Here is a 22043-nt window from a genome sequence, read left to right on the forward strand (position 1 = left end):
GAAGAAATAGAAGATTAAGAAGTTGAATAAAGATTCAAAAGAACAATACTTGGATATGCCAGTATGGTAAGGGTTGATTAACATCTGGGGACATTCCCAGAACAATCTAGAAAGGAAGAAGGAAGTTAAGGAATTCAGATTTCCTGTAATGACAGACAATAATGTATGTGTATTCAGCCAGGAATGTTGAACTTTAGTGAAACATTAATGCAAGTCAAGTAACTTATCAAGCATTTAATACTCAAAACACTGTGCTGTTTCTCACAGTTGAAATACACGAATCAGGAAATCTCCAAATGAAGCGCAAAACAAATAATATTTTTTAACACTAGAGTACAAGCTGTGAACCCGATCTTCCATGTAAAGACAGTATTGGGCGGTCATTCAGCAGACATGATGACTAAAAGCCCAGGGATGTTCAGCTGCTGCAACCAGCAGCAAGGCTGGTGAGTGACATCCACTCACCAAAGTGGAGCTGTTCTAACCCTGGAAAACACCAGGGCTTTTAACACCACCACAAGGCAACCAGTCATGCATAGCCTCCAGTTAGTCAGCTTGATAAAACACATGGGCTGTTGAAATCAGAGAGACTGGTGGGTGGGTATAACCTGTTCACTTATCCCTCCTTCTCCCTTGCATGCATCACGTTACCCTGCGGTTAGTAATGGAGCGCTCATATGCTTCAGCGATGCTGCCAACGCAGACAATACCTTTCTTTCATTCTTCGGAGATGGTTTAGTGTTTTGTTCCCTGAAGGAGGGTTATGTGTCCTACACAAAACACACTTCCCATGTTGGCGCAAGTGTGTCTGCTGGCAGATGGCGCTGATAGTTAGCACGGCCGCTATACGTGGTCCAGCGTTAGCGGTTAGCACGGCCGCTATACGTGGTCCAGCGTTAGCGGTTAGCACGGCCGCTATACGTGGTCCAGCGTTAGCGGTTAGCATGGCCGCTATGTGGTCCAGCAGTTAGCACAGCCGCTACATGATGCAGCCGTTAGCGGTTAGCACGGCTGCTACGCGGTCGGGCGGCGCTGATGGCAAGTGGCGGGGGCTCGATGTTCATCTCATGCCGCAGCTCGTCCACGCTCTGGTCCCAGCGCCGCTCGTAGAACACGCTGAGAACACAGCGCGACCGCCGGCCGTTCCTCAGCGCCCACGGGCCCAGAGACGACACCAGCGGGCCCAGGCGGCTGGGGATCAAGCAGAGCACACACACGTTATGACATCAAGTTATCCAGCACACGCACTTTATGACATCAAGTTATCCAGCACACGCACGTTATGACAAACAAGGATGTACTGTATTCATTCCAGAAGCAGGGATGTCCAAGTCATATGCAGTCACATTGTTAACACCATGCCACGGGATATGAAGACAATCAGTCCTATCATTGTCATGGGTTTTACCAGTCATAAGATACTTTGACACATTAGACATAATATGTTGCTGTCCCAGATTCTGTAATTTCCCCACTGCGGGACAAATAAAGCATTATCTTATCTTAACACAATGCAGTACTTCCTGTTTTTAGAGGATGTAAATGGAATGTAAGGACGTTTGAAGTAGAACAGTATGTTACACTGTACATGAGAACCATTACAGTCAGGAATCAAACTGTATAGCTATATATAGTTATTGCAAAATGCTGTCATTCAAAATAAAAAATATGATGTGTGCCAGCCAGCTATTTTATGATTTAACCCTTGTGTTATCTTTGGGTCATTCTGACCCATCAGTCATTGTGACCCACCGTCGTATTGCGACAACTTTACCACATACAAAAACAAAGTGAAGCATTTTCTTTTAACCTTCGGGCCGTCTCAGACCCCCCACATTACAAAGGTTAAAAGAAAATGATTTTTTGTTTTTGTATTGGGTAAAATTGGGTAAACACAACGATGGTTTGTTGTGAACCTTTGGGTCATGTGACCTGAAGGCAGCACAAGGGTTAAATAGCTATATTGTGACAGTTTTCAAATATTTTCCCATCACGCTTTGACCCAGTGCCCCATAAAAGTAAACTAAGATTCAGAATGCCCTTTTCATAACAAGACCCACAGACTTTGGGAATCTGTCAGTGATCTGAAAACAGCATGAGAGGAGAAATGTTGGTGTGAACTTCTGGACTTTCTACCTGCACGATTCACATTGTTTTAGATAAAAGTGTCTGCTAAATGAATATGCGGAAATGTGAGTGTGTATGTGAGACTGTATGTGCGAGAGTGTGTGTGTGTGAGTGAGAGTGAGCATGAGAGTGTGTGTACGTGTCTGAGTGAGTGTGTACATTTACATTTACATTTAGTCATTTAGCAGACGCTCTTATCCAGAGCGACTTACAGTAAGTACAGGGACATTCCCCCGAGGCAAGCAGGGTGAAGTGCCTTGCCCAAGGACACAACGTCAGTTGGCATGACCGGGAATCGAACTGGCAACCTTCGGATTACTAGCCCGATTCCCTCACCGCTCAGCCACCTCACTCCCACCTGTACACTCCTGTGTGAGTGATTGTGTGTGTGTGAGAGGGCAGCACCTTGCAGACAGGCGCAGGGGGCCCAGGGTGGCCCCCAGGAGGCACATGGGCAGGCCCGTCTGAGCCGCCTCGAACCACTTCACAGCCAGCTCCCCTGCGGGAGACAGGTGCTTTTACTCAAACTGAAACAGAAAACAGCACGTTCTAGAAAGCACCGAGAATCATTTCTGTCAGCCAGTCAACTATGTAATTCCACAAGGAGTTACAAACCTCATGGTCAAGTGAACGCACTCAGTGGCGTAGTAGAACAAAACAGTTCCATTAGCAATAGTAGTAAAACAGATATTAGCAGCACCTGCAGTCACCTCTTGTAAATTGTATTAGGTTGAAATACTATCAAACTCTGTCTTGTGACTCCACTAATCAGCTAATACAAATCACCTGTGTGAGAGACTGAGAGGTGCGTGTCTGTCGTTACGGTGATGGTGCAGCTATGATTGCTAACGCGCTGAGGGCAGAGAATAACAGAAATGTAGCTAGAATCCACACCTCAAACAAGATAACCTAGACGCAAAACTATACGTCCAATCCAAAAAATAAGGATATTTTCCGAGACCCCTTAAATGATTTAGTCAGTTTTTCATTACATTTCATTACATTTCATTTCATTACATTTCATTACATTTCGTATTTCGGTAAATCGATGTTTGTGTTGAAAGCGAAAAGAAAGGTTCTGTGCGGTGCTGTACTGACCCAGCATGTTAGTGGGCATGCCCAGTAGGGTGTGCAGCAGGTCGTGAACCTCCCGGTACCTCTGCATCACATAGGCCAACTCCTCGTCATCCACAAACTTCACATCTGCCCTGGAGTCAGGGGTCACTCTCTGACAGGGAGACAGACAGGTACAGAGAGACAGACAGATACAGAGACAGACAGATCAGAGAGAGACAAAGAGAAAGATTTTCTGTTTAACCTGAACATTCATGGAGAAGAAGCATTTTGAACTGAACTGAGAGTAGTTTAAAAAACACAAAACTATACAAGTTTTGTAGAAGCTATAAGAGTGTTGTGCCATCCTCCGCAGACTCACGTTGTCCTCCAGGAACCGGAGGTACTCTCTTCCAAACGAGCCCTCGGGGAGAGAGGCCAAGCTGGCAGGGTCCAACGTGGACAGGCGGATCCTCGGACGTTCTCTGGGGGACAACAGATTAAACCAGATGACCTTGTTTGGATTGGAGACAGAAATGGAAGGATTTAACGCGTCTGTGTTAGTCACAGTGTAGTCGCACTACTTGATTAGAATCCTATATTGTTACATTTACGTTTTATTCATTTAGCGTATATAGAAAGTACAGCAGAAGATCAAGGATCAGAAGAGCAGGATTCTACAGTAGTCAGTCAACAGTCTGTATTTACCAACCACATCACAAAGGAAACACATCTCAACTACCAAGAACTGTATCCTAAATGTGGTTTTCCAAGTATCCCTGACCCTAACCCTAACTCTGAATCCCAGAAGGGCAGCTGTGGAGGCAACTTTAATTCAAAGGGACAGAGCAGGACATGATTTGATTCCCCCTCATAAAAACGGCCGTAAACAGACTTCAGAGACTTCAAAGCTGCAGACTGTTTCTGATGTTCTTCTCTCTCTCCAGATGACTGACAGATCAGCAGAACCTCCAGAACCGTGACTGAAGTCACACCCTGGTGGAGACCCCCCCCCCCCGCCCTCCTTCTCCCCTAAACGTGAGGATGTGAGGTGTGGTCCCTACGTGAGGACGTGAGGTGTGGTCCCTACGTGAGGATGGTGCAGCCCTCTGGATCTCCTCCCATCCTGTCCCTCAGTCTCAGGAGGGCCAGGCGACCAGTCGTCTCTCCCAGAACAGCCACCATGTCTGCAGAACACACACACACACACCACCCACACACCACCCACACACACCTTTTATTAATCAAATGTGACAGCGTCACCTGGACAATTAAACAATTCAGATGAGGAGCTAGCCACAAAAAAAATATTAAGCTAAAGTGTTGAGTATACAATTTAAATAAATGAAGAGTCTGTGCCAAATGACGTTGTGTACTTGGGCAAGGCACTTCACCCTACTTGCCTCTGGGGGAATGTCCCTGTACTTACTGTAAGTCTCTCTGGATAAGAGCGTCTGGTAAATGACTAAATTTAAATGTAAGAGTATAGAAGGTGAAACTGAGTACAAAATTGTTTCACCACCATTTCTATTTAGGATATTGACTTGAGCATCGAGCCTACAGCTATGATTAGGCTTGATAGACAAGAAAAACCTCCCCATCCTTGAAATAGAAATGACTGAGAAACAACCCTAGAAAAAAAAAAAAAAACTTTCAATTCGCAAGAAATGAAAGTGAGAGATAAGTCAACTGAAATCTCAGGATTCCCACACAGTATGAAAGTGTTAATGTTAAGAGTTTCAGGGTAAATGATAAGAGGTTCAAATAAAAGGTTCGCAAAAAGTACATCGTCAGTTATATGGTTCCTTTGGGCCAAGGTTTGGAAAGCACACATACTTCATTTGAACGGATTATAAGCAGTACATTTGACATGTTGTCACTGACAACCTTCATATCACTAATGCTCTTATAAGTGTAAAATATTATACTAAAAAGAGAACGTTCACTCTGTTTAAACACAACACGATCATGGCTGCAGCTGTATCGTTTCCCCCATAGACATCTGAATTCAAACAATGGCTCACACACTACACAAATATATTCCGTTAAATATTTGATTACATCGTTAGGCGGAAATAGGGAGGTTGGGAACCAACCACATATCAGCTTCCAGGCACCGTGGAGACCAACCCCCCATAACACTTATCTTCACCACAATACTATACCTCGTCTATGGGTCTTATGTCGTACCGTGTCTGTATGGGTCTCTCAGAGCAGCCACCCCGGAGCCCACCGCCAGCATGGCCTTCTGGACCGGGTTAGTGGGAATGTGTCCCGGGTAGAGCCTGTCATAGTGCTGGTCTGAAGAGTCGGAGTGCTGCTGACGAACACATATAGCTACGGAGACGAAGTGAAATAAATGGCTTCAGACAACTTGCAGTCCTCAGTAAACGTGTTCAGATATAACCCACCGTCTAAGTGCTTAATATAAACCCACCAAGATATCACAGTACACAAAACTGCAATACTATTATTATTATTATTTTACTTGAACGCACTGCAGAATACATTGCTTGTGTGTGCGTTTGCGTGCTTGTTTTGCCCTGGCTCGGTAGCTAGTATACCGGCGAAAGTTCAACTAATCGTATCTAGCTACTTTATGTTTACACATAGCTAGCATTACTTAACACGCCAGGGTAGGATAGTGGTCAAGTGTATTATCTGTGATACATCTTCTTTTCGCATGTTATGAAACTATACTTGGGAAGTTACGGGATAGCTATTCAAGTTAGCTAGCAAGCCTAACTTGTATGCTACCAGCTCTAGCCAACGTTCAATGCACTTGAACGATGCCAGCGAGATAAGTAGAGCTAGCCTAGCTGTACTCTAGCCTAGCCAAGTAGCTAGCACTACCGACCTTGGCGACAAACGAGGACAGATATGCTCAAATACCAGGTTGTCCGATAAATCGACAGCTAATTTAAATTACTCTAAATTAAATCATACCTTTGAAAACGTATTTGACTTGAATGTCCCATTGGGATGTTCGAACGTATAAACGCAACATTAGTCTAGCTCCACTTGATGTCATAAGATGGAAACAGCCGGACTAGGACACACCTCCTTGGATGAGGTGTGGTTTAAGCGTTTTAACAAAAGTTCTACTCAAACGATGTAACCGAAAATTGGGGCATTTACTTGGTGAGTAGAACTTTCAACTGCAGTTTGTATGCTAGTGTAGTTGTCTGACTACGTTTTGTGGATGGGAATACACTGCTTATCTTAGCCAGTTCGTCTGTAGCTTGGTTGCGTATCGTGCGGTTTACGAAGCAATGGCTGCGTTCGCCCTGTGCAGGAAGAGATCAGTGTAATAGGAGAAGGGAGACATTTTACTGACTGTTGAGAAACAACAACCTTTACCCTGAGTGTTAACAAAGTGTTTAGTTGTGTATGCCTATATGGCCCACTTATGAATGGATCAAACTTACATAGCATACGACCCTTCAACGTTTAGTGTCAACGAAGAATCAGTTAAACCACTTTTGACAAACACGGTTTCTTCACAAATAGGCTAATTAGCTAGACTGTAGGGATATCAAGGGTTATACTTGTGTATACTTATGCTTTCCACTGTCATTACCCTTGTATTGTATGGAGCAATGCTTTTCTTATGTAGCAAACTTAAACACGTACATATATATTTGACATGTATATTATACAGCATTTAATGTCTGTAGTCACAATATTTGGGTCACAGTAGATGGTTAAAAAATCAAGACCCAACGCCTTACAAACTTACACTTAAGTCAGAATGTTAAATTATAGGTGTAAACCAATAATAAATGTTCTTGAAGTAGGACCAGCCACAAAAATATCTAAAACACAGGCGTTGGCTATGTATCCTTGGCAAAAAAATATTCACAATGTATTGACTTACATTACGTAGAAGTACCAGAGGGTCTCCTGATCACAGTGTATGTGTGAATATGTAGGTATGTATCTAGTTAATGGCACTTATTTGTGATTTTTTTTCCAAAAGCTTCTTTTAGTTATAAACTTACTCCTGTTGGGGATGAAAAATGATGACTTGGCAGAGCTGGTGTCTAGCTAGTTCCTAAGGTCTGGGTCAAGGATCAAATGAAACACTGGAACCCTTTTAAAACCATCTATTTCAGATTTTAAAAAATCCCCAAGAGGAAGTGAATGTGAAAACATTTGTTGAGTGGTTCGACTAAATGATAATATATCCAGCTCAGCAAGTTGCCTCCTTCTGAGTTGAGCGACTGGCTGAAAGAACCTTTTGATTCGTCCTTTAATACGTTTACGATTGGATCTACAAATGAACCTTCTGGAGTTGAGATGGTCAGCTGTCCTCTCTCTGACCACTCCTCCAGGGGCCTCACCTCCGAGGAGAACATTATGGGCTGCCTGCTTAAGGAGTGTAGCAACATCCCAGCTTGCTTCACATTTCAAATGTTCAATTGAAATTGCATAACGTCCAGACTTGCAGAAGAATTTCGAAACGTTCCAAAATATATTTTGCTGTTGCTGATGGGTGTCTCCAGTCATGCGTTTTGAGGTTCTGTGACGTACGTTGAACGGCCTCTTTACAGAACCGCTCCGATCCAAGTGCCGCTGGGAACGACCGCAGTCTGTTTACGTGACGACAGTCGAAGAGATGTCGCCAGAAGATATGATCGCCGCGTCAGTGCTACCTTCTTGCAGGTACACGCCAAACACTATGACTGAAGAGTGGTCGGCAAATGTTTATGAAAATCCACTCTTTCCTATTGGGTGGGTGGGTCGCTTTGAGAGGTTGTCTGCATATTAACGTAGAAAGACTCTTGAAGAAGCTTCTCATGGCTTCACCTGGTGGCTGCATGGGGAACTGCACCAGAAAACACTTGAAGTTGTGGTTTTAGCTACCCGACAGAATCACAATTTTGACTGTATATTACCACAGGATAAATACTATTGATATACTTGGACACTGCGGCAATGATGTCCCTGGTTTGTGCAGACTCTTAACAGCCTGCACCCTCGTGGACAATCCCAGCTCGCCTCGAGGCAGTGTCATGCTCGTTAGCATTGACGCAGAGACCTCCACACCCCAGAAGAGGCTGCTTTAACATAAAGAGAACCAAGGTTCTGTACTTCTGGTCTTCCTTCACTTGCGTGAAATCGTTCTGGCGTTCAGGGTAGGAAATTCACATATTTTTTAGGGGGCAATTTTTGAAACTTGTGAAATAACATTCAACCTTTGTTCAAGATTTTAAATATACTTATTTAGGCTTACAGTATATGAGCAATTGTCATCAAATGGCAATAATACTATTCTTAAGCAGTAGTCTACAGATTCAGTGTTTTATTAGATTTTTTTTTCACAAAAAAAGAAAACATAAATCAGACCATCATAATCAATTTTATTTGTATTTCTTTGTGGTTATTATAATATATTTTTTATCAGTCAACTGCAGTCTCAACTTTACCCAAATAGAGGATTGGTTGTCAACCACAAGATGGCAGTTACGTATGAGGATGGGGGGGGGGAATCAATCACTCACTGACTGCACGCCTGCAAGCCTTTGTCAGAGCTAGCTAACGTTAGCTAACTAAAAATGATTATTACTAGTTATCACCGTAGGCAACGGCGTGTTGCTGGTGACGAAAGGCCACAATTTCTTAATGTTTTCGCTCCCCTTGATGAAGTCAGCAGAATAATTCATCTATGCTGGATTGACAACGACTTTGGCAACTCGTTGTCCACAAGTTTGACGCTTTGCAAAACATTCAGGTCTTTTTCTCGTCGTCGTCTCCCTCCACCCCAAGACAATCTAGCTTTCATTGTTCGATGGTCGCTGGGTGAGTCACTCTCATCTTTGGAACCTGAGATGGTGACGGAGACTGTGTTTGCTGATTCCTCATTTGCCCTTTTGCCCTCGTGTATTTCCGACGCTGCTCAGAATGTAACGCACGTTCAACAGCCTCTTTACAGAACCGCTCCGATCGAAGTGCCGCTGGGTACGACCGCAGCTTGTCTGTTTACGTGACGACAGTCGAAGAGATGTCGCCAGAAGATATGATCGCCGCCTCAGTGCTGCCTTCTTGCAGGTACACGCGCAAATGTTTACGAAAATCCACTCTTTCCTATGGGATGGGTCGCTTTGAGAGGTCATCTGCATATTAACGTAGAAACGAAGAAGCCGTCTCATGGCTCCACCTGGTGGCTGCATGGGAAGCTGCACCAGAAAACACTTGAAGTTTACACTTAGTAATTTAGCAGACGCTCTTATCCAGAGCGACTTACAGTAAGTACAGGGACATTCCCCCCGAGGCAAGTAGGGTGAAGTGCCTTGCCCAAGGACTCGATGTCTTTTTTCACAGCCGGTAATCGAACCGGCAACCTTCTGATTAATAGCCCGATTCTCTAACCGCTCAGCCATCTGATCCCCTAAGTTGTGATTTTAGCAACCAGCAAGGTGAACTTTGTGCTTTTTGCACCCGAATAATACAGCCTATTTTGGCATTCTGCCCTCTACGGTTGCAGACGTTGCAGATGTCTGTTTGAAAACGGCATCAACAGGGGAGTTCCTGTATTTTTATGAAAGGTCGTTATGGAAGCAGCTGCAATCACTCCGGATACAAATCATTCGTTTGGCTTTCTGCAGGTTAACTATGTTTGTCTCTATGGGCATAGCTTCTGTTGATAACAAAATCCATGGAACCAGGATGTGCCTTTCCCAGAGTTCAAGGGGATTTATTCACCACCAACCCTCACGGCAGTCAGTGTCATGTTTACCATATAAACACAACCATGTTTACTTTATAAACACAACCATACACCGTTCACCCTTGAGACACCTGCCGCTGCAGCTGTTCTCTGAACTGATCCTGCACCCTCAACAGGCGTAACTGATATGTCTAATCTTCATTCACCTGCGATGTGGAACCTCAGCAGGCTGTGTGCCTCTCTCTGTCACTGTCTCTGTCTGTCTGTCTGTCTGTCTGTCTGTCTCTCCTCTCTCTCTCTCCTCACCCTTGTATGGCTTCTTCTGAGGCCTGTTTGTGTGAATGTTTAATCTACAATTCAGAACAGAATGTTCTCATTCTTGGCACAGCCTCATGTCTTACGTAAGCTCGGGGCCCAGGTTCAAGCAACTGACGGTTGACTGAAAACCAATATTATTTGCGTTATAACTCTCGTGTTGAGGTTTTGTGATCTAATGCTCAATCTTATCAAGGCCTAACGTCAAATGACTTGGTGTTAGTTTGAATGTTGTTTTTCCAGTAAAATTATATGCAAATATCACCTACCAGGGTTAGTCAAATCATATGTTAGGCCATAAGAAATTCAAAAATAAATGTTTGACTTCACAGTTGTGCTTGTGGGAGGGTCTTGTGCAGCTGTTGTGCATGCAGCTGTTCAACAGCGAGCTGTTCACATGCTGGCAGCTGCAGTAAGACTCCTGTATGCCTTTCCTGTCCCTGCAGGATTCATCCCCAGGTGTTGATGGAGAGGCATGGCTCGTGTCTCCCTGGACGCCGCCCCCCGATCCCTCACAGGGATCCCCAGCAGCGTGCTGACGGTACCCATGGAAAATAAGTACCAATGCCAGCAGTGTCACCAGGTCCTCCGCAAGCCTGTCCAAGCGCAGTGCGGACATCGCTTCTGTGTCCACTGTTTTAAACTCCTCACCAGGTAGACAGGAGCTCCACAGCTCTCTCCTCCTCCTCCCCCCTCTACTGGGCATGCTCACTTTCCTCCCTGGTCCTGCTGTAGCTAGGCAGCATCCCCCTGTGGCGTGGTGCGTTTGTGCTTGCTTGACTCCACTACCTCATCAGTATTCGCCCCGGCGAGCTCATCTTGACTCAGCGGACGTTTGCGGCCTGATGCAACTCGTCTGAACCGAGGACGATCACTCTGGATCAATGCCTACCTGTGGAAATACTGCTTCACTGGAACATCTGCTCTCTCTGACTCACAAGAGATATATCACCATGGCTTCAACCCTCTAATCTGTCACCATGTAATGCTAAAATGTGTTGGTGCGTTCTTCACTAAGTTTAATGGTGTATACTCAATTAATGAATGAATTGGTGTGATTTAATTCATTCATTTCACTTTGTGTCTTCTACTTAACTACTTAATTCTTTTTAACTTGATCTCCAAAGTATTTCTGATATCTCAAACACTTTCATGGTGAGACCACCTAAGGAGCCAGTAACACGGCTATCCTGTGTCTCAGATGATGATTACACCAAAGCTCTTGAAACATTAAGCTCTCCTTCAAGCCCTGTGGGGGGTTTCCGTTACAGTTCACAGTTCAGTACCCTGAGCCTTTAATGTCAGGAAAGGTATTTCGTAATCAAGTATGTTGCCCAACCTTTCCTTAGAACTCTATAGCTATTGGGAAACGTCTTGAGTAACTCTGAGCCATGCTGTTGCATTAAACTCTTATCTTGAAAGACAGCTTCATGCTAGTAAGAGACTACTGAGGTTGTACCTGATGTTGGTTGTGGCTGTACAGCAGAGACGTGCACCAGTATAGCCAGCTGTGCACCAGTATAGCCAGCTGTGCACCAGTATAGCTAGCCATGCAGCACTGAAGCTAAAGCTTGTGCTTTATCAGCAATACTGTCTTCCCCTTTTGGACTCTGCTGCAAAGCGTTAGGGTTAACATCTGCTGGCTTCCTGCTGCGCTGCTCTCTGCTTGTGCACCATTATCCCTTTTCAAACCCTAGTGATTATGGTGCACACACCCTGTTATGATTATAGGTACATAATTATAATGTTCATTTGGAACGTTTGTTTTGCACCCACCCAGTCTGGTACACAGCCTGTAACTTGTAAATAAAGTTTAGCTCAGTGGTCAGAGCATTTGAGGGCAGATCAATATGTCGCAGGTTCAAATCCCCCTCTGTGCGTCGCTTTGGATAAAAGCGTCTGCTTGCTATAATTTCACTGTTACCTTATTGATCTCTGTAGCTCGACCCAGCCCCCTGGAGGTGGAGAGAGAGGGTGGTGTTGTGTAGGTGCCCGCCAGCCAGCCGCTGAGGAGGGGAGGGTACATTCACTAACAGCCTCTCTCTCCCCAGTAACGGCCCCAAGCCCTGCCAGGCGTGCAGGCAGGAGGAGATCTACGAGGAGCCGCAGTCCATCCTGAACAGCAGCGAGGTGAGCCTGTCCTCACTGAGCCTGTCCTCACTGAGCCTGTCCTCACTGAGCCTGTCCTCAGCGAGCCTATCCTCACTGAGCCTGTCCTCACTGAGCCTGTCCTCAGCGAGCCCAGAGACCGCAGGAAGGTCTGCATCTGGATAGTGACACATTAGCTGTTTGGATCATGTCTGCCAAATTACTACGTTGTTATTGTCTGCGGTTCTGTCGAGACATCACAGAAGTTCAGGTCTATGCAAGTCTTCCACCGGGTGTCTGGAAAGTGGGACTGACTACCCAGGGTCATAGTGGGGGTAGGGTCCTCAAAGCTTAGAATGAAGCCGGGGGAGGGGGGGGGGGGGGGGGGGCGGGGGGCAAGGGGGGATTGCAATCTCTTCATGGTGCCCAAGAGTTTTTGTGCTGCAGTCATCATAACATCCTGTTCCGTTTATTCTGCCAGGCATTTGCGGACAACGCAGCAGGAAGGGAGATCGCCAGCCTTCCTGCCAAGTGTCTGAATGAGGAGTGCTCATGGTGTGGAACGGTCAAGGACTATGAGGTACAGAATGCTCTGGCTGTGAGGTGGCAGGATGTCTACTGTGCTGTTTTGTGTGGTGTTGATTAAAGTGTCCGATGACTGTAGTCTAGTACTGAGCCCACACACACACACACACTATTTGAAAAAAAACACACCAATGGCATCAAAGCCCGCGAAAGGACAGTCTGCAGGCTTTGATGCCATTGGTGTGGGTGTTTTTTTTCAAACGCGAACTCGAGACCTGCCAGTCCCACTTCCTTGTTCGGTTGGAAAGTCCCCAGCACTCCAGACCTGCTGGTTTCATTTTCTCAGTTTATCCTTGCTAAATATGTCAAATACTGTGAAACTGAGAAACCAGTTTGTGTGGTTTTGAGAGGAGTTTCAGGAATGAAGATAAAGAAAGAGGTAGAATTAAAACAGAACTTTAGAGTTGTATAGCAGGATCATGTTCCTTTTTATGTTTTTCCAGTGCGGAACAGTGCGGTTAACTAATCTTGCAAATGTCAGGCAGTTTCCATGACGTCATGCAGGCACGCCTTGTCTGTGGGTGGGTATGGCTTTCAAAGGTATCAAGGGGAAAGATTTATTTTAATAAAAGATCCCCACCCCTGCATATTAAACATTGTTCTCTTATTGTAGTACGTGTGGTGCTGAATGGAAAACACCCTAGCTAACTAGACGGGTGTGGGACTAATTCAGCTTTTCATTTTGGTAAAATTAGACAGTAAAATGAGTAACCGGAAAGTTAACCATCGACACAGTTAGGTTTTGGCGTTTAAATAGCTTGCAGGCGTGTGGGTTGGAGGAGAAGTAAAGTATTGAACGGCTGTTTTTTAGCTTAGCCAGAGCAAAAATGTGTTGACTCACCAGCTTCCTCCTGGCCTCTATGCGACGAGCTTCTTCCCAGAGTGTTTGAAGACTGAACAGAGAAATAATCCCCAAGACAGTGACCCCACCCACCTGTCAGGACCCACCTTCTCCATCACCCTCCCCTAATCATTTATTTATATATTTAAGATGTTTACATGAGTGTCCAGTTTGACAGTCTGTGCCCCTAATGAATATTCAAGACTTAATTTGAGTTCATCTGAGAGGGAGGCCTGAAAGTACCTGCAATGATGGGGCTTATAACTTTATATTATTATTATTATTATTTTACAACATATTTGCAAAGTAATGTTTACTCAGCGTACTACTGTAGACGAGTATGTCTCACTGATCTGAATGCAGGGGAGTTAGAGGGTGCTCTTCCGAGAACATGTCTCACATTTCCCCTCCCTCCACCCCGCCATGACTGTGGGACACTCTGAGGAAGAGGTTCTCATAGTGAGTCAGTGTGGGCGCGGTTTGACGCCTCATACATCAATAAGTTTATAGATGTAGATGAAGAGGTCACTGGTTCAAGACCCACACCACGCCTGTGTGGGTGGAGGAGAGGGGCTAACTTAACTGATATGTGGTTCACACGTGGCTAGCTGGCCTTCACGGAGCAGTGAGTTCTGAAGGTTGTGCTAAGAGGGTTTTTTTGTAGTGTTATCTGTAGGTGAAGTACACTGTGTTCCAGTACATAAAAGCACAGGAAATACCTGCTAGGCCTGTTGTGTTTGGCCTTGAATACTTTCCTTTTACCTGCATGCATGATGTTGATGGTCTGGTTGACAAGGAAAGCAATACATTATGTACAGTGTGACAGTGTCATTCAGAGATCCGTGCACTTATTCAGGTCATCATTGTTACATTGTTTTATGAGCTTGTTGTGGATATTTTCCACGCTGTCAAATTGTTTTCGTTTCATGATATGCTTCATGAAAGCATGTTTGCTTTTTGTTGTGTCGAGGCTTTGTCTAAAACTAACATGCCCAACCTACAATGTGTCAATGCTGACGTCAATTTGACAAGAGGGCGACACAAAGTATGTCTAAAAAATGACAGCCATATTTTTGTTCACAGGCCCATCATGAGAACGAGTGTGAGTTCGACCGCGTGGTGTGTGACGCGTGCCACAGCACCGTCCAGAGGAGGGACAAGGAGAGGCACAGCGAGAGGGAATGTGAAGCGAGAACTCTCAACTGCAAGTTCTGCAAAGTTACCTTCCCTTTTAAGGAGATCAAGGTTAGAGTGCTTCTCTAGGAACTTCCAGAACTAGATCAGATTTTTTGTTGCTAAATCTAGCGACATCAGTTTGTAGCTCTGGCCGTTATCTGGGGCGGGAGCGCCTTTTCCGTCTGCAAGGTTAAGACCCTGGTTAGCATATTCGCAAACGTTCCTATTGATTGTCTGCAGTATGGTTTCGTTTTAGTGGCATAACTTATTGGGGAAAGTTATTTTAAAGTTATATTTCATCCAACGATATTCAGCTGTTTAGATGCATGCTAGGCCTATATCCTCTTTCACTCGGCCGTTCCTGCTTAGACGGACATTGGCACAAATGCCAACTGTCTGTCTGCAGGTTATTGACGCTTTGAAAGAAGGATTTATGAGAGCAGAAGAGCCAAGATGATGAGGGTAATGCATACGCAATAAGCCGATCAATGCTCCTTTGGACGATGGCGCCTCAGCAAAAAAATAAAATAAAAAAGTGAGTCCGGCTAACGGGTACTGTTGCAGTTAGCCGGTTTCTTCTATCTGAAAGCAGGAAATGGTCCATCATGTAGCCTGTGACCTATCCCTCCTGGAAGGGCCGTATCGTTTTTTTTCTAATGTGGGTGAAACAGCTTTAATAGCTGAACATTTTCTCCTGCCTCCTGGTTTTCCTGATCTAAATCTGACTCGTTTTTTTATTTTAGGCCCACGATGAGATCTGCATTAAGTTTCCCATACAGTGCAAAGACTGCGGGAAAAAGAAGATACCTCGGGAAAAGGTTGGTGCTGGCTCGACCCTGCAGCTCCATGTCCTCCTTGTCAAGGTCCATTTTGTATAATGTACCATAGTTAATCTTATCAGCCAGCCAACTGGCGCCCGAGTGTTCATACTTTATACGAGGCTAAACTGACGTTATCTCGTGGGTGGGTGGGGGTTTTCCCAAGAATTTATTCAGGACTCGTTTATAGAAGTCCTCATTGTATTTCTTGTATAATAGAGCTAGTTTTAATAGATGGGTACACATTCGAGGAGATTTACTGCTTATAGTACCTATTTGAGTAGCCTATCTTCTTTCACTTTTGAAATGAGGGGAAATCTCGTCCTCCATCTTAACTGTCTTAACCTTTTACTTTCTGTTCTGCACCCCCTGTAGATGAGTGACCATGCCAGGAACTGTGCCAAGTCTAAGAGCGGATGTCCTTTCAGCGAGGTTGGCTGCAAGACAGTGGTAGGTACTTTAGTGAACTCTCCCAGGCACGCTGCATTAGTAGCAAGGCGTAGTTTTGTTTTCACATGTCTCACCCATGTTTAATTAAATCGAGTGGAAAGCCCTGCACAGTCATCACAAGTGTGTGTGTGTGTGTGTGTGTGTGTGTGTGTGTGTGTGTAAAAGCACTTTGTCATTACCTTCTTGGGAGTCCCTATATTTTAATACCATTTTCATGTTCCCTAGGCCTGGAAGATAATGTTATCTACGTTATTTAGTCTACAGTGACACCACATAATCATACCCTGAGTAATGTTTCAACAGTAACTCGTCTGTGTCACAGTCTTGTGATGAACAGTCTCATGTCTGGTCTATAGTTAGACATAATGGCAACCTAGCAACAAAGCTGAACAAAGACATCAGCCATGTGCCCTGCCCACAAGTTTCCAAAATATAATAATAATAATGGTCCCCATGTAATGGACGAATCAGTTTCTAAATGGAGACATCTAGTGGTGATTCAGGGTAATGAACACAAATATGACCTTGATCACCAACCTCTCTCCCTCCCCAACCTCTCTCCCTCCCCAACCTCTCTCCCTCCCCAACCTCTCTCCCTCCCCAACCTCTCTCTCTCCCCAACCTCTCTCCCTCCCCAACCTCTCTCCCTCCCCAACCTCTCTCCCTCCCCAACCTCTCTCCCTCCCCAACCTCTCTCTCTCTCCCCAACCTCTCTCTCTCCCCAACCTCTCTCCCTCCCCAACCTCTCTCCCTCCCCAACCTCTCTCTCCCCCCAACCTCTCTCCCTCCCCAACCTCTCTCCCTCCCCAACCTCTCTCCCTCCCCAACCTCTCTCTCTCTCCCCAACCTCTCTCTCTCCCCAACCTCTCTCCCCCCCCCCCCCCCCCCCCCCCCCCCCCAGATGGAGAACGGGAAGACCCTGGGCGACCACGAGCAGGGCAGCGTGATGGAGCACCTGCGTCTGCTGCTGGCCATGGTGCTGTCTCTGCTGCGGCCGCGTGCCGAGGCCCCGGGGCCGGGCGAGTGGCAGGAGGACTCCGGGCTGGGCCTGTACCGGGCCCCCGAGGAGGGAGGCTTGGCCGGGGCTGGGGCCGGGGTAGGGGCCGGGGCCGGGCACTCTGTCAGCCTGGAGACCAAGGTGGGTCACTGCTGCTCTTTAAAGAGAAGTTGTCATGATAATAATAATCAGGGTCAAAGTATTTGAGAAAATACACAGAACTGACATGACAGGTCGTCCTGAAGGCCCAGACAGTCGCTACCTGTTGTGGGCCCTCTCCTTTTTATGATTTCAAAACATAATATTTGTTGGCATTTTTCATGCTGTTTTGGACAGTTTTAAGTGTGACAGGAAATGCAGGCAGGGGAAGAGAAGGGAAAACGTGTAGCAAAGGAGCCCTGAGGCTGGATTCGAACCTGGAAGTCTGTTTGAACGGTTGACTTGCTGTCAGACGCTCTAACCCCTGAGCTGTGTTTGTGTAGGTGGTGGCGCTGGAGAACATTGTGACGGTGCTGAACAGGGAGGTGGAGAGGAGCGCCCTCTCCCTGGAGGCTGCCTCACGTCAGCACCGCCTCGACCAGGACAAGATCGAGGCCCTGAGCGGCAAGGTAACCCTCCCCCCGGCCTCCTCCCCCCTGTCCTCCCCCCTAGCCTCCTGCCCCCCCCCCCCCGGCCTCCTCCCCTCTGGCCTCCTCCCCCCCCCCGGCCTCCCCCCCCCCGGCCTCCTCCCCCCTAGCCTCCTGCCCCCCCCCCCCGGCCTCCTCCCCTCTGGCCTCCTCCCCCCCCGGCCTCCTCCCCCTGGCCTCCTCCCCCCTAGCCTCCTGCCCCCCCCCCCCCCCCCCGGCCTCCTCCCCCCCCGGCCTCCTCCCCCCTGGCCTCCTCCCCCCTAGCCTCCTGCCCCCCCCCCCCCCCCCGGCCTCCTCCCCCCTGGCCTCCTCCCCCCTAGCCTCCTGCCCCCTCCTCCCCCCCCGGCCTCCTCCCCCCTGGCCTCCTCCCCCCTAGCCTCCTGCCCCCCCCCCCCCCCCCCCCGGCCTCCTCCCCCCTGGCCTCCCCATCTGGCTTCCTTTTAATAACTGAGGTTGTATCCGTTAAAATACAATGTCCTTAATAATCAGTGGAGGGGACAGATTAGCCGTTTTGTCAAAGTGTGTGTGTGTGGGGGGGCGGCGTGTCCCAGCTCTGTGTGATGACAGCTGCCCCCCAGACTGGGTCAGACTCACAGTCCAGAGGATGGACGTCCTGTTAGTGTAGATCCACAGGAAGCTCTCCCTGCTCCAGTAATGACAAACAAAATCCTTCCGTTTGTTCTCCGAGTTGAATCAATGGGTTAAGAAAAGATTGCTGGGAAACTCCCCTCTGGAAGTTTTAATGACGCCCTGTTATTGAAGCGTCCACAGTGACACTGTAAACACTGAGGGGAGACACGTCAGCGAGCCAGGTGTGGTGGCCAGGTGTGGTGACCAGGTGCTTGTTCCTCCAGGTGCACCAGCTGGAGAGGACCCTGAACACCAGAGAGCTGCAGCTGGCTGACAGCGAGCGCATCCTGCGAGAGCTGCAACACTGCACCTACGACGGCGTGTTCGTCTGGAAGATCTCCGACTTCGCCAAGCGCCGGCAGGACGCCACGGCCGGGAGGATGCCCGCCATGTTCTCTCCAGGTGAGGCCAGGTCACTCTGCCGCCATGTTCTCTCCAGGTGAGACCAGGTCACTCTGCCGCCATGTTCTCTCCAGGTGAGACCAGGTCACTCTGCCGCCATGTTCTCTCCAGGTGAGACCAGGTCACTCTGCCGCCATGTTCTGTCCAGGTGACAGCAGGTCACTCTGGCAGACCGCAACAAAGGCCCTCCTGTGACAGTTGAGGAAATGAACTGACCTAGTGTGACAGGTGTAGTCATAAGCACATCCTGGAGTTTGAACTCAGCTCCTCTGACTTGCAAACGTGGCCACCACCTTTATACACACCGCTTCAACCAGCTACGCCAAAGAAATGCTAACTTCAATGGCGCGGGCGGTATATATATATTTTTTATACTGATGGACAATGAAGTGGATTGTGAAGAAGGCTGACGTTGTTATGGTCAGGGACAAAGGGCGCATTGATACTTGTGAAACATGTTGGTGGCTGGCCAGGATATTTTGATGCAGACATGAAGCCTGAGATAACTGACACATGGCTTCTACTAGTCTTCAGTTTGACTCACCATGTTTCCTTATATGTCTGACCTGATTGATCTCCCTCTCCTCTCAATCTCCTCTCTCCCTCTTCTCCCCTCTCCTCCTGTGCAGCTTTCTACTCCAGTAAATATGGGTACAAGATGTGCCTGAGGCTGTACCTGAACGGAGATGGGACAGGCCGAGGGACTCACCTCTCTCTCTTCTTCGTGGTCATGAGGGGCAAGTGTGACGCTCTGCTCAAATGGCCCTTCAGTCAGAAGGTGAGGACCACAAGCACAGCAGGAGACCCAGGCTCAGAAGAGCTCAGTTCTAACAGTGTTTCAGTGGTCAGAGTCGAGGAACAGTCCGTGTGTAACGGTGTTTGTGTCCGCTGCCTCCCAGGTGACCCTGATGCTGCTGGATCAGAACAACAGGGAGCACATCATCGACGCGTTCCGTCCGGACGTCAGCTCCACGTCCTTCCAGCGGCCCGTCAGCGAGATGAACATCGCCAGCGGCTGCCCGCTCTTCTGCCCCCTGGCCAAACTGACGGGCAAAAGCTCGTACCTGCGGGACGACACCATCTTCATTAAGGCCATCGTCGATCTCACTGGTTTGTAGACGCGGAGTCTATGGAGATAAAAGATCCAACAATGAAAGAATTATTATATTATTAATGTTATTATTGGATATCAATTATATGGTTTATTTAGCCGGCTAAAGGGACTTTGTGAAGTTGGCGTGGCGCGACAGTCTCTAGTGTCAGCTCCAAGGATGTTGTCGAGGCAGTTGGGCGTATCGCATCAGCAAACCCCTCATTAATAACAACCGTTTACCATTAGGATTCACTACCAGGTCAAGCCTGAAGTTCATTACCACAAACCGGAAGTCCATGAACTTGTATCTTTATTATTTCTAGTATGAAGACCTCCCAAGAGACTCAGCGAGACTAGCACAGTGACAGTGTGAGGGATTCTTATGTTTTAACTCTGCCTAGATTAAATATAAAATGACTTGATGGTTGTGAGTGTGACACCTGTCACTAATTTCTACTGCAGTGACTTCAGCCTCAAAACAACAGCAATGTTGTGGCTGAACGATAAACATGATTTTTTTTCTTGAGGCTGTTAGAGCACAAAAAGGAAGATGGGAAGTTAGTAGGATGGATGGAATGGAGGTGGGACAGAAGGAAGGAACGTGTGTAGAAAGTTAGGTAGCTGGGGTTGGAACAGAAAAGAGGGAGAGAAAAATAAACCGAGATGTGACGAAGATGAAGGTTTAAATGGTGATGGAGTCTTAAATCATTTAAAGTAGATAGTATGTAAAGGAGTTATTACTGCAGCTAAAATAGATAGCCGGTCCTAAGCCCGGAAAAAGAGGAAGGTTGAGTGTGGGGCTCGTCCAATCAAACACAACCCCAGCTCTTAAAAACAAACACCCCATTTCGTCCTTGATCAGAATCAGAATCAGAATCAGAATCAGAAAGGGATTTATTCGCCATGAAAGTTTGCACAGACAAGGAATTTGCTTTGGCAGGAAGGTGCATACAATAAACATATACCTAAAATTTAAATATGTGGACTTAAATTTTAGGTATATGTTTATTGTATGCACCTTCCTGCCAAAGCAAATCACTTTAGTCTCTCGTGTTGACAGTCGTAAGCTAAAAGACCATCTGACTTCAACAGCAAATAACCTGAGGTTTCCAACTTCACTCTAAAGCCTAGGGTTGTTAACGTACATAATTTAGTCTCTAGTCCCTCAATAATCTTCTGAATCTTACTGGCTCTAGAACAAGAGAACGATGCACAACCCGCCTGTGCACCTCCTCGTAACGGGCATGAGATCAGCGAAGGCGTTGAATGATCACGCTGTAGCCTGCGTCCGTTCGGTGGATGAGGGATGGTTCCTGGGCTGGCCCTGTGGCAAGGCTGCCTAGGTACCCTGTTATCCCTGAGGCTCCAGGTTGATTATGTCGAGGTTGAGACAACGCCGTCGTCACAACGCGGAAGTTGTTATTTCGACAAACGGCAACTCATCACCCACAGCAACGTAACCTGAAATTTGCTCGAAGCGAACGAGCTAGCTAGGCTAACTCGTTCCTTGAAACAAACAAAATGCAAAGGCTCTGGTAAAGTCTGTCAATATGTCTCGACTCTCATATTCATCCCAACTCTCCTACCTGGGTACTTTAGAGTGTATCTTGAGTAGCATTGGCCTGCATTACATAGTCTCAAGTAGTCTAATAGTTTCCTTTGACTACTGTACAGTAGGCTAGTTAGCTAGTGCTACAGTAACCATGCCTATTAGCCGGCTAAATAAACAAGTAAATTAATAAATGACTTAAGTATACATAACCAATTATACAACTATGTATATAATGTACACATACAGATGTGTGGAGGTGGTCATATGATTAATATATTATAACTAGCTAAATATTATATAAATATTATAAAATTATATAAATATATGATGAATATTGATGCAGCCTACATGTGTAGGCTAGTAAATAGCTAACGCTTGTAACAAAACTCACAATAAGTAGGCTTTATATATATATATACACGTTCTTATACCATATCTATCTTCATTTGTTGTAATCTATTATTATCTATAGTACTTTGACATAGCTTGGGCGTGTAAGATGATAACTCATAACTGTACTGCAGCATCATATTTTATTTAGACATCTAGTTGTATACACCTGTATAAATCTTTCTTGTGACTATGATTAGGCTCTATTGATGTGTGAATGTTTTCTCATG

General features: G+C 46.4%; 2 protein-coding genes across 10 annotated transcripts; one reads left to right on the forward strand and one right to left on the reverse strand.

Annotated features, from left to right (window-relative positions):
* Positions 1-219: 219 nt before the first annotated feature.
* On the reverse strand, positions 220-13688 carry coq4 (coenzyme Q4 homolog (S. cerevisiae)). Of its 5 annotated transcripts, none has more exons than XM_067258645.1 (7): positions 13680-13688; positions 5371-5517; positions 4271-4367; positions 3563-3665; positions 3226-3355; positions 2533-2626; positions 220-1191 (listed from the first exon to the last, which is right to left on the reverse strand). In XM_067258645.1, exons 2-7 carry the CDS (start codon positions 5420-5422, stop codon positions 996-998), a joined length of 672 nt encoding a protein of 223 aa, XP_067114746.1. In that variant the 5' UTR covers positions 5423-5517; positions 13680-13688; the 3' UTR covers positions 220-995. The 5 variants fall into 5 exon arrangements, 4 of the variants coding, with proteins under 4 accessions (XP_067114746.1, XP_067114744.1, XP_067114743.1 ...); XM_067258643.1 differs by lacking the exon at positions 13680-13688 and adding an exon at positions 7182-7259; XM_067258642.1 differs by lacking the exon at positions 13680-13688 and adding an exon at positions 6127-6287.
* On the forward strand, positions 6274-20790 carry traf2b (Tnf receptor-associated factor 2b). 5 transcript variants are annotated; one of them, XM_067258637.1, is made up of 13 exons: positions 6333-7845; positions 9116-9231; positions 10612-10819; positions 12217-12295; positions 12735-12833; positions 14763-14924; positions 15599-15673; positions 16049-16123; positions 17025-17261; positions 17603-17728; positions 18601-18778; positions 19408-19556; positions 19678-20790. In XM_067258637.1, the coding sequence occupies exons 3-13, from the start codon at positions 10641-10643 to the stop codon at positions 19894-19896; spliced, it is 1578 nt and encodes a 525-aa protein (XP_067114738.1). In that variant the 5' UTR covers positions 6333-7845; positions 9116-9231; positions 10612-10640; the 3' UTR covers positions 19897-20790. The 5 variants fall into 5 exon arrangements, with proteins under 5 accessions (XP_067114741.1, XP_067114738.1, XP_067114740.1 ...); XM_067258640.1 differs by lacking the exons at positions 6333-7845; positions 9116-9231 and adding an exon at positions 6274-6321; XM_067258639.1 differs by lacking the exon at positions 9116-9231.
* The last annotated feature ends 1253 nt before the right edge of the window (positions 20791-22043 follow it).

This window comes from Osmerus mordax, chromosome 20 (assembly GCF_038355195.1).
Source record: "Osmerus mordax isolate fOsmMor3 chromosome 20, fOsmMor3.pri, whole genome shotgun sequence".
NCBI lineage: Eukaryota > Metazoa > Chordata > Actinopteri > Osmeriformes > Osmeridae > Osmerus > Osmerus mordax.

Bases quoted from the DNA above. Each gene is read 5' to 3' on its own strand.
- coq4 (XM_067258642.1), bottom strand. From the start codon at position 6,211: ATGACATCAAGTGGAGCTAGACTAATGTTGCGTTTATACGTTCGAACA. The intron at 5,518-6,126 runs GTATGATTTAAT...TCGTCTCCGTAG, and splicing joins AGTCAAATACGTTTTCAAAG to CTATATGTGTTCGTCAGCAG. The intron at 4,368-5,370 runs GTACGACATAAG...TGTGTTCTGCAG, and splicing joins GAGAGACCCATACAGACACG to ACATGGTGGCTGTTCTGGGA.
- traf2b (XM_067258640.1), top strand. From the start codon at position 10,641: ATGGCTCGTGTCTCCCTGGACGCCGCCCCCCGATCCCTCACAGGGATC. The intron at 12,296-12,734 runs GTGAGCCTGTCC...TTATTCTGCCAG, and splicing joins CCATCCTGAACAGCAGCGAG to GCATTTGCGGACAACGCAGC. The intron at 17,729-18,600 runs GTAACCCTCCCC...TTGTTCCTCCAG, and splicing joins TCGAGGCCCTGAGCGGCAAG to GTGCACCAGCTGGAGAGGAC.